A 12,601-nucleotide genomic window follows, 5' to 3' on the forward strand; every position below is an offset into this window, starting at 1 on the left:
TAGAGGTATTGTTATTGTTATAGTAAATTTAATTTGACAAAGATGTGTATATATTCATAGAATGTAAATGGCTTTGTTTTATTAACTGGTATTTGAGAATTTCTTTCCTACAGAAAATTAAAATATTTAAAAAAACACATAACAGTAAAGTTGCAACTTTTATGTCTAATTGATTAAAATATGCAACAACAGGAAATAATTTCAACAATGAGGAGACAGAAGGAAGCTAGGTAGATGGGGTGGGACCATGGGAAAGGAAGTAGAACTGGGAACCCAGCTAGGAGGAGTGACTAAGGTACCCCAGCTGGGTCGGGGAGGAAAAGTGCTCACAAGAGGCAGGAACTTTAAAATGTAAGACAGGCAGCGTGCAAATAACCAATCACAAGGCATTAAGGCGTATAAACCAACTCAAAGGATATTGCCAAGATAGAATTATTTGAAAAGACCAATTAGGAGCTAGCAAGACTACCCGCCCTAAATTAAATCTCTCTCTCTCTTCTCCCTGACAAACGATGGGTTCCTGACGTTCGTTCCTATGGCAGGGGAGCACATCCCTGCATCCACGTGGCTTATGGCCATGTGGGCCTCCACACCTGGACTATTAGCCTTTAACTAGCTTGGATACTAAACTACTAACATGAAAAGGAAGCTCTGGACATGGCTGCTCCCGGAACCTGAGCTACACCTTCCCAGGACTGGCTTCTCCCAATGAACTTTGCTCCCGTTCATTGTTTTTGTCCACAACTTCATGCTTTGATTTTCACGAGACAAGAACTCGACTCAACAACACCCACATTTTCTAGTATCAACAATACTAGAAATAATATTACATAAGCAAGTGTATATCCATATGACATAAGTGCAAATAGTCAATGAGATATTAGAATAAAGGCCATGGATCAATGTGAGAAAATGTAAATCATATAAAACTTAGTTAAAAATAAGATTCAAAAGTTTGCTCTATTAAAATCATGGGGAATGACATTCATTTGAGAGAAAGTTTATAAAAGGTGGTACACAAAATATGATAGAACAGAGTGGTGAAATTTGATGTACTTTTATTCTTATTTTTCCAAATGCTCTGAAATATTATATTACTTTAGTAATTTATCATAAACTATATCTTTCCTATAATGTAATGGATAAAACACATGTGAAAATAAAACTATCAAATGAATGTGTTAAACATTTTACTTTAATGTAAACAGGCAAATGTAAAGAATATATCATTTTTTTACAAACTGACAAGGTTTTTTTAACAATTATTGCACATAGCATTGATGAGGATGTATGAAAACAGGCAAACTTCTACATTATTGATCCAACTGTGATTTATGACAATATCTTTGGTAACTCTATATAAAAATATATTTCAAAAATGAAAATTATCCAGAACTTCCACTCTCAGAAATTTATCTCAAAATAGAACCAATGTACACACTTATATTAATAAGCTAGAGTATATTATAACAAAAAATGATAAAGAAATAAAACTAAATTTTGTGGTTATCAATAGGGGATTGGATAGGTAAATTATGAATATACATAAAATGGAAAACTATCCCGTTACTGAACTTTATAAAAGAAAGATGCCCTAGTTGTTATGTTAAGTAAGGAGAATGAGATTATAAAACAGCATGCATAGCATAGTTGTGTTTTTAAAAATGGTAATATTTCACTATTATATACTCTGCTTTATACGGTGCCTAAAATACACATCAGAATGAATATGTTTTCATATTTTATATATAGCTATATAAATATTTTATCAACTTATTTCTTTATTTATAAAGGACCTTTAATTTCTTCATTATGCTTCCATTTATTTTTGTCTTTTCAGAGAAGTCACCTTGATAAAAAGAAAAAAATGGTCCCCTAATTAAAAAATTTTCTCTAGAAATATATAAGGCAAATATAAAATACTCTTTCTATCATGCATTGGATACAAAAAATAATCGATTGACAAAAATATATTATGTTTGAGCCATTTCCTAGCCTGAATAAGATCCAATACTTTTATTATATGCTATCGGAATCTTCTGAGGAATTTGTACTAGATGGAACTGTGCCATGAACTAGCTGTGGGACCTTGGAGAACTAATTTTTTCTCTCTGTGCTTCAATTCCCAACCAGTACATGGTGTTGAAATTAATATCAACTCATAGTATTTGTTGTGAGGTTAAGAATATTGAAAATGTGGCTATCATAGTGAGTTATCAATGAATGTTACATGTCTTTTATATTAGGTTAGGTCAACTGACAGCTGGGAAATTATTCTGAGAGAGATGGCATTGTCAGCTGATACTAAACATAAATGGGCCTGTGTTCACAGGTATCAATAAAGCCATTTCCCTCAAAATGTCTGCATTACAGAAGCGAAGTATTTGCTGCTTCTTTTCACTGTGTCCACAGAGTTTTCAGCCCTCACTCATGATAGGCGATGCACTTACCTCTCTTCATTTAAAGTTATTTTTACTTGTGTTTAATTCAAATAATTCTCTTGGTAAGAAAAATGTGTCTACTAAGCATGGAGAAATTAGAGACAAGGGGACAGAAGTGGAAGTGTTATTTGTCCATATCTGTAAACCAGATATGGAGAAGTTCTCAATTTCTATTAAGTGCAAAAAAATGGACTGAGCCTGAGGTCCCTATTTCAAAATGCAAATCACCTGACATTGAAAACAAGGATGATATTTTTCAAATCCTACTTGGATTGTTTCAAGATTATAGATCATGACACATAAATAAATAATGACTGGATTGTTATTTTAGGCAGATGCTACTATAGAAGAGGATAATTACTCTGAACAACAGAAGCAAACTTTTTTTAATGTCATATGTTCTTCTGAAAATTTTATCTAGAGTTTGATTTTATTGTAATTGTTTACAATGTGTAAGTCTCCACTCTAACCAGTTTTCTCAGTGGATAGAGTGTTGCCCCCCCCCCCCCCCAGTTGGAGGGTGGTGGGTTTGATTCCATTCAAGGGGTTGTATTTCGGTTGCAGGCTCCATCCCAGTAAGCCTGCAGGAGGCAACCAATTGATGTATCTCTTTCACATCGATGTTTCTCTCTCTCTCCATCTCTCCCCTTCCCTTCCACTCTCTCTAAAAATCAGTGGAAAAATATCTTCAGGTGAGGATTAACAACAAAAAAATAGTAATAAAAATAAAATGTGTAAGTCTCCTGTCTCTACACACACAGAGAAACATGCAGCACCACTGTAAAGGAAGGATAGGCAAAATTAAATATTTTAGATGCCGCAAGTGATATAGATGGTACGATCGGAAACTATAATTACACATTATAGTCATAGAGATAACTTTAAACTTTTATGTTACAACAAAATGTAGTAATACAGTGACATAGGCTCGCTTTTACGATATTTTAAAAATTTACCATGGTATTGATGGCAAATAGTTAAACATAATACAGAGAGTAATACAGGGGGTATTGTGTTTGTGACTCCTGTTTATGATACGTTGAAAACTTAATGAAAACCATTTCTAGATTTTGTGTTTATTCGGTCTATTTTTTTTGTATGCCTTGGTCTGGAAATAGATATTATACAATTTTAATTCAGATCAGTTATATGCTTATATAAATAAAAATATACATGGATTCTTAAAATATTTAAATTGTTTATTTTATACCTGTTCTCTTATATAGTAAATTTCTGTTGCATCTCATTCTTTCATATCTTTCCATTTCACATTATTTATTTTTCAGGCAGAGATTCTTGTAATCATTCCTTGAAAGATTTTGTGGTACCCATAGGCAACACTCGAGTAATTACTTTCTGAAGTTTTTATGATAGCTACTAACAAAAACTTTAAAAAATAGCTGTTGTCTGATTTGTATTCTAGTAATTAAACTAATAAAATTAATGTAAATTTATCTTGAATTTCAACCATTGTAAAAGATAATTCAATGTTTATTTTAGAGGATTTTATAGCTCCTTTGGATAATTAAAAAAATCAGTCATTAACTTTTTGTGAGATTTCTAATTATAATATTTTTATAAATACTCTTAACTATTATTTTTTTTTTCTCTCTTGTAGCTGTACAGTGTGGTAACCCAGGAACAACAGCCAATGGAAAGGTCTTTCGGATTGATGGCACAACATTTTCCAGTTCGATAATTTATTCCTGCATGGAGGGATACATCTTGTCTGGACCTTCAGTTAGACAGTGCACAGCCAATGGAACGTGGTCTGGAACTTTGCCTAACTGTACAAGTATGTTTCTTCTCAATATTTTAGACATCATTAGTTATGTGAAACTATTTGAGTATATTCATCTATATGTGTAACTTGTAGTCAATCAAACCATGCAAGATATTGAATATTTGTATTGTATTTCATATTAAAAGATGATAGTATTCTATGGTTAGAGTTTATACTAGTGACTTTAAAAATCACTTCACAGCTCTAGCTGGTTTGGCTCAGTGGATAGAGTGTCAGCCCGTGGACTGAAGGATCCCAGGTTTGATTCCAGTCAAGGGCATGTACATTGATCCCCAATCCTGGTTGGGGGTGCGTGTGGCAGGCAACCAATCATTGTATCTCTCTCACATGGATGTTTCTCTCTCTCTCTGTCTTTCCCCCTCCCACTCTCTCTAAAAATCAGTGGAAAATTATTCTCTGGTGAAGATTAACAAAAAAAGAATTACTTGGCAGAGGAAAGAGGGATCACAGAAAATTAGTGACATTAAGTGAAATTTAACAACATCTTAAGAATAGAGATGAATTATAAGCAGTAACCAAGATTAATACAAAGAATGCAATTTTATTTTGCCAATCTAACACATATCAATAACTGCTTTGTTTTTTATTTTATTATGTATTTATTTTTATGTTTTTATTTTTTTAACTTGATCATAGAGAGAGTGGGAGAGAAAGAGAGGGAGAGAGAGAAACATTGGTTGGTTGTTTCCTGCACCTGCCCTGACTAGGGATTGAACCTGCAGCCTGGGTAAGTGCCCTGACCATGAATCAAACTGCCACCTTTTGCTGTACGGGACAATGTTCCAGCAAACTGAGCCACATTGGCCAGGGCCTGACTAGGCTTATTTACTTTATCTATCTATCTATCTATCTATCTATCTATCTATCTATCAATCTATCTATCATCTATCTATTAAGTTTATTAGGGTGATATTGGTTAATATGATCATTCAGGTTTCGGTGTGGGTTTCTATGTTATAAGATCTGTACACTGCACTGTGTGCCCACCATCCAAAGTCAAATCTCTTGTCGCTATACATTAGGACCCCATTCACCCCCACCTTCTTCCCCTTGGCAACCACCACATTGCTGTTTGTGTCCACGAGTTTCAGTTTTATATCCCACTTATGAGTGAAATTATATGGTTCTTGGCATTTTTCTAACAGATTTATTTCACTTAGCATAAGATTTTCAAGATCCATCCACGTTGCAAATGGCAGTATTTCATACTTTCTGATGGCTGAGTAGCATTCCATTGTGTATGTACCACATCTTTATCCAGTCCTCTATTGCAAAACAATGGGCGGAGGACCTGAACAGACACCTCTTTCCAGAAGACATACAAAAAACCAATAGATATATGAAGAGATGTTCAACCTGATTTGTGGGCTAATGATTCATCTCCAATAGGCTTTGCTGGTTTTATACTACACCAACCCATCTGAGCCTTAAAGTTCTTACTGGTACCTTTTAACTATCAGTTGTTTTTGTTTGTTTGTTTTTCTTTGAATTCTTTGTATTTGTTTATCCTGAATGTGTGGCTCAAATGCATCTACTCAGAGGAGGATGTCATCAGAGTAATGGCATGTCATGTCTGTAATTCTGGAGAATATTCGTTGTAGTTAATATCTTGCCTATACCAAATTGTGTGTGACGACAGGGCTATTGGGATACTCCATGTGCATTGTGTCTCTTCAAAGATGAAGGCAAATTATGGCTAAGAGGCTGTTGAAATAAGCATTGAATAGAACATAGCAGCCACATCCTATATAATAAAAGCCTAATATGCTAAGTGTCCAGTCATTCGGTCGGCCGTTCAACTAATCAAATGGTAATATGCTAATGATATGCTAAGGCCACTCAACTGCTTGCTATGATGTGCACTGACCACCAGGATGCAGATAGTTGACTGGTCAACCAGTCACTATGACATGCACTGACCACCAGGGGGCAGACACTCCAACCAGTAGGTTAGCTTGCTGCTGGGGTCCGGCCAATAGGGACTGAGAGAAACGGGTTAGACACACCCTGGAGTCTTCTGGCAGCCCTTCCATGGATGGCCAACCTCCTGAGTCCCTCCCCAACCCCAATCATGCACAGTGGGGTTCCTTGGCCTGGCCTGTGCCCTCTCACAATCTGAGACCTCTTGGGGGATGTCAAAAAGCCAGGTTTGGCCTGATGGCAGAACGACTGATTGCTCTAACATGCACTGACCACCAGGAGGCAGACACTCAACGCAGGAGTTGCCCCCTGGTGGTCAGTGCACTCCCACAGGGGGATCAACGCTCAGGCAGAAGCTGGGCTCATGGCTGGTGAGCGCAGCAGCAGTGGCAGGAGCCTCTCCCGCCTCCAAGGCAGTGCTAAGGAGGCCCACAGGGAGTGGGCCTAAGCCGTCAGCCGGACATCCCCTGAGGGCTCCTGGACTGCGAGAGGGTGCAGGCGGGGCTGAGGGGAGCCCTGAACACTCAGGAGTTTTCTCCCTGGATCTCCAGAGTCCTCTTCCAGTGTGTGTCCTCTCTGGCACTGTCTCTTTATTCTCTCCTGGCTCTAAAGTCCTGTCTCCAACCAGGAAGCTGGTGGACTCTGCAGGGAGGCTCCCTGTGCTGCAGCCTGGAAACCCTCTGAAAGCAGTACAACATGGCAGCTTTAGGACTCACCTCATTGGTTTCCTGTCACTCAAGGATCACTGTGCTTTGCTGCCTTTGAAACCTGTTTTTTGGATGTTGTTTTTTTTGTTTGTTTGTTTTAATATTGTGTCCTATTTATCTATCTATCTATCTATCTATCTATCTTTTATTTATTTATTTATTTATTTATTTATTTATTTATTTAGGTTATTTCAAATGGAGAGTAAAGTCTTCTCTATTTCTCCATCTTGAAGGAAAGAAGCCCTCCTACTTGCTTTGAAAATGTCTCAGTTTTGCAAGACTGAACAACTTAACAATTAACAAATAGCCTCTGCTGGTTTCCTTCTACACCAGCCCATCTGAGCCCTAAAATTCTTACTGATACCTTTTAAGTATCAGCTGAAATGGCACCCATTTGGCAAAAGCCTTTCAGGACACTTCTTCCTCATATTACTTTTAGCTAAAAGTGACCTCTCTTTACCGCATAATTCTTCTAGCAATTACATATATGCGAACCTATAAGCTTCATATGGCATTGGTAACCTGGTCTGTTCCTCTCAAATCAATGAAAACATTTTTTTTTTTAGTATATATCATGAGATCAAGGTCATGGATTCAAATACCATGCACACTTTGACAAAGGAACTATAAATATTAAGAAACATTCACAGAACTGAAACTGGAAAGGAAAGAGATTTGCCATAATACTAGGAAGCTCAGGCAGTACACTAATTGTAAAATTTGCTTGTTATTTTCTGTGATGTTCATACTGAAAGAAAATACATAAAAACTAAGGACAGGTAGATACTCATTCAGAGATATAGTTTTGTTGTTACTGTTTTTTGTTTTCTGGGTTTTTGTTTTGTTTTGTTCTGTTTTGTCAGCACAAAAACCCCTCCGGGACCCTTACCTTGTGCTGTCCAACAGGCAGACCCCCTCCGGAACCAAAGCACACAGTGCTCGCAGTGTTTTGGGAAAACGGTACAATCTGCCCGAGGACAGGGCTTGTCAAATGGAGTAACAGTTGACTTTCAGGTCTAAAACGAAATATGTGCCCTTATTCCTTGAGTTTTTTTAAATCTGCCAGAACTTCTTCCAATGTGATCACCACCCTGCGTCTGGCAGGTCTTGTCATGTGGGTCAGGTACAATATACTCTCTCAGATCCAGTGATCAATGAGCCTAAGGCTTTTGTTACAGACGGTCAGCACAGAAGTGGCCCTCACTGAATCTTTGTTACCAACCTGAGAATTCTCAAAGTTTTCTGTTTGTTGGTTGTTTGGTTTTCTTTAGAAGATAGACCAAGGAAATGGGGATATTTTCACATAAGAGAAAGCTGTGGGATATCCCAGCATGAAACTGGGTGAAGTGAGCTAAAAAAAAATCATCTAAATCTCCTCAAGGGAACAGGGCTATCGCTAAGTCAGTGGTTCTTAAACAGGGGCGATTTGCTTCCCAGGGGACATCTGGTAATGCCAGGGGACATTCTTGGCCTTCACAGTGCAGGTGAGTGGAGGTGCTATCAGTATCTAGCAGGTAGAGGTCAATGCTAAGTAGCTTTCGTGATAAAGCAACCTCACATGATCAAGAATGAATTGGTCCCAAATGTCAATAGTGCCAAAATGAAGGTAAATAAAATCTCCCTCCCTAAGATCTAAAAAGAAAACCAACTTGTGAATTGAGAGATTGGATCACCTTTCTGGAACTTCATTCTACTGTAGTAGAATTTTATTCTGGGCTTGAAACCTGGCAAAGCAAATGCATAAGATGCCTGAGTTAGCATGTATATTGCTACATTGTCTGTAATAGGAAAACAATGGGATAACTCAAACATTAATCCACAGGGGTTTGGTTTCATGAATTGTATTGCATGTATATACATGTAAGAGAATATTATGTCATTAAAATGTTACATGGATCTGTGTATTTACATGCAAAAATATCAATTAGATATTGAGTAAAAAATGAATTCCGTTATAAATGTGTGGGTAGTATGATCTTATTTATTTAAAAATGCATATTTATAATGCTTGTTTAAGTAGTTAAAGTTTTGAGGTGGCAGAAATTAATTTACTAAATTATGTTTTCTTTTTAGCATAGAGGTTTATCTGCTTTAATTTCTTATAAATGATGCCAAATGGACATTAATTACATGATAGAAGCTAGTGAGAATACCTCCCATAAAAACAGATTTACTTGTTTGTTTTTGTTTCTTTACTGTTGTTGTTAATTCTAACCCAAGGATATTTTTTCCTTTTATTTTTTTTAGAGAGAGTGGGAAGGAGGGAGAGAGGGGAAGAGAGAGAGACAGATAGACAGACAGAAATGTGAGAGAGAGACATCAATTTATTGCCTCCTGCACAGGGCCTGATCAGGGCCAGGAAATGAACCTGCAACCCAGGTACATGCCCTTGACTGGGAATCCAACCCATGACCCTTAGGTGTAAGGGCCAATCCTCTAACCAGACCCACATAAGCCAGGACAAAAACAAATTTAAACCTTTAAATAATATATTTGTTTTTGAGAATTTGAACTATTTAATTATTCCTTATGCATTCTATTCGCTGATTTATTCTTTAAACAGTATTTACTTTACCTCTTATGATGTACTAGATGAGGCTGTGAGAATACATCAGTGTAGAAAAAGACAAAACATCTGTCCTGGTGGAGTTTATTGGTGTGTGTGTGTGTGTGTATGCTTATGTGTGTACGTAAGTGCTGTGTCCTTAAGGATTTTGGGGACTTTAGAAAAGATTTTCTTGCAATAAACCATAGCACTCTGTTGTCACGCACTGGTGTCTCTGAATTTTAAGGTAAAGCTCTAAAGAGCTACTATTCTAAGGTTTTGCTCGAAAAGACCAAAAGCCTCTTTTTGTTGTTGAAAACAAGCTGGTGTAATGAATGAATTGACTTTGTGGAGCAGGTGCTGTTTACAAAGATCGTTGCTATTGGAAACTGCCTCTTTGACTGGCCTTTGCTTCCTTAGAAAGTCACCAAACAAATTCTTCTGAAGCTGTTGTCCCAAATTCCACTCATGATGCTGCCTCGCTACGCCGAACTCTTTCCCAGTGCCTGTGCCTCTGCAGAATAAACTCTCTGTCCTCTCTGTTGGTGGCTGCCTCTCAGCTCCTGTGCCTTCGCCCCTCCCGCCCCCGTTAGCTGGTCTTTCTTGCCAGGATTTGAATTCAGTCTGTAAAACGCAACCCACAAAATAGCAATTTGTGGGTGTTCTCTTTAATTTTCCTCCTCTTAATTGGAATCTAGATTAAAAATATAAAATAACATAAAGTAAAATAACACGAAATAAATTGAAGGGTATACTCACTTTCAGGAATTTTGAAACTGCAAATAAAATGACATATTTTTTGGTAAATAAGCTGGATTTGATATCAGATTCAACTCAGTTATATAATTTAAAAATCTTTTCATCATCAATAATCAAAAGGACAAAAATCATTTTCTGCAAAATTCTTTTTAGGAGTCTAATCGGAACATTCAGAGTGTTAGTTCAACAAACTGGGTCCAGGGCTCTGAGGGCTAGAAGGGGAGTGCTGTGAATATTGTTCTTGAATTTAATTGCCATTCTTCTTGGTCCTAAAAACTTCCCAGACTCAACAGATTAGAGTAATATGAAAGAATGTTGAGATTCGTCATTTTTAATGGTAAGTTAATAAATACAATGTAATTAAAGTACTATTAAGGTTTCCCATGATTTAATCTATTTTTAGTTTTTAACCCTAGACTTTCACATTTCTGGGAAGAATTACTTTAAAATAAAAATGAGGGAATATAACTCAGATTCACCTGGTATAATTTTATGCTCTTTCATAAACAAAAAGATTCAAAAGGCAAAAATGATAGTAAAAGGCAAGTATGCCACATTTCTTTTATCTCCAGAAAAGAAAAAGTATAAGCTGGTATGTTTTTTTCTTTTTCTTCTTTTCTCTTAGCTGCAAGAGAAACATGTTTATATGGCTTTTAGCCAGTTCATTGCCCAAATCATGCTTAAATCATGTACTCAAAACAGCAGGTGCTTTGGTGGCCTATATATAATTTCTGTTATGCCTTATTCTTACATGACATAGTAGGGTTGATCTTTTATTTTCTATGCTGTTTTAAGTCTTCTTGAAAGTTTTTGGGTGATAATATACGTAATAAGAGCCAGCTTTATGGATGAGTACAATTGATAGAACCTTCAATTGATAGAACCCGATGGTCTGTGCTTGGGCTGTCTCAGAATTATCAATAATATTATCTTTGAAAGGGTGATTTGTAACTGAAGTCCCCTGGGACACTGGAGCATGTGATGAGGGTTTGGAGCCTCTGCTCATGTACTCTGTCAGCCTCCCTGCCTCCTGTCTTCCTAGGCTGGGTTTATGGGCCATTTGCCCCCCACCACCTGGTACCCCTGTCCCTGCCGGGCCTCTCCATTCCCACCACTGCTCTGCTCAGAGGTTCCATCCTGTCATCCGCAGGGGGAGGCTCACCCTGCATCTTTGTTCTCCACCCTGTTTGAGAGGCCTGGATGTAGCATGGAGCAAGTCAGAGTTTGGTGTATTCATGAAGCCTCGGTGCAGAGTAGGTAGCATCTATCTCTGCCCTGGGCTGGCCTTGCTGAGTCATATTTAGCAAGCGCTTGACAGAAGCCTTGACGGAGGCCCATCATTCACACCCAATCCAGGAAGCAAGTGGATTCCGGAAGAGAGGTTCCCGTTTTTTCTGGGTTGTTCTTTTACCTGGGTTGCCATTGAGTTGGTGGAAATGGGAAATTTAACTCTCTATCCCTAGCTGTAGCATTTTTACTTCATACTGAGCCTCCCAAAGTATGTATCCCACCCTGTACATGATAAATTCACACTTTATAGTTTATTCATTCTTTCATTTATTCAATAAAAGCATTATTTTTACACCTATCATTGTTTTAGTTAAAAGCTATTATAATAGAAAATTGAGTAACAATGTGAAGAAAATACTCCCTCAATCCAGCAAGTCTACTAAATCAGAAACTTCAATAGCCATATATAAGAATATAGATTTTAAGTATTATATTCAAAATCTTGATTCTATAGGATGGCTTCTTCATGATCACTTAATACATGTTAAATGAGGTTACCGTGTCACAGTTTCCTACAATATAATAGCATATTAACTTAACCTTTTCAAAGTCTAAATGGCAATTTCTGAACCATGTGTATAGAATCTGTAATAAGCATACCTGGTCATAATCAAGAATTGCTAGTATGTGGTTTAAGTATGCTTATGTTTGATGATTAAAAATTAACTTGATAATTAATTTTCCCTACTGATATATTAAGAATGCCATATGCTTGCTATTCTTCTCTATTAAATATATGCCACATTAACCATCTGCTTTTTGAATCCAATATTGATAGTAATCAGTTGTGGAGACCCAGGCGTACCAGCCAATGGACTGAGATATGGAGATGATTATGTGGTTGGACACAATGTTTCGTACATGTGCCAGCCAGGCTATACCATGGAATTGAATGGTTCCAGAATCAGAACTTGTACAACTAATGGCACATGGAGTGGAGTAATGCCAACCTGTAGAGGTATAATAATTTCTTAATTATTTATGTTATCACTACCGCATAGTCCCTTTTTTAGTATGCAAATTTAAAGTAGATTAAATAGTGTTTATGTACTGTTTCACTTTTTTGAAACTAAAAAAAAATGATTGTTTCAGTTTTTATTTTTAAACCATACAGATGATAATAATATATAGAATG

General features: G+C 36.9%; 1 protein-coding gene across 2 annotated transcripts in view; it reads left to right on the forward strand.

Annotated features, from left to right (window-relative positions):
• Window positions 1–12,601, forward strand: part of CSMD3 (CUB and Sushi multiple domains 3) — an 857,474-nt gene that overhangs the window by 808,326 nt on the left and 36,547 nt on the right. For both annotated transcript variants that reach the window (XM_070391936.1, XM_070391937.1), the window contains 2 exons: window positions 4,060–4,236; window positions 12,245–12,424. In XM_070391936.1, the coding sequence (XP_070248037.1) occupies window positions 4,060–4,236; window positions 12,245–12,424 (357 nt within the window). The remainder of the gene's footprint in view (window positions 1–4,059; window positions 4,237–12,244; window positions 12,425–12,601) is intronic.

The sequence above is a fragment of the Myotis yumanensis genome, unplaced genomic scaffold (genome assembly GCF_028538775.1).
Source record: "Myotis yumanensis isolate MYYU_CA2020_CCGP unplaced genomic scaffold, mMyoYum1.0.hap1 SCAF_15, whole genome shotgun sequence".
Lineage (NCBI taxonomy): Eukaryota > Metazoa > Chordata > Mammalia > Chiroptera > Vespertilionidae > Myotis > Myotis yumanensis.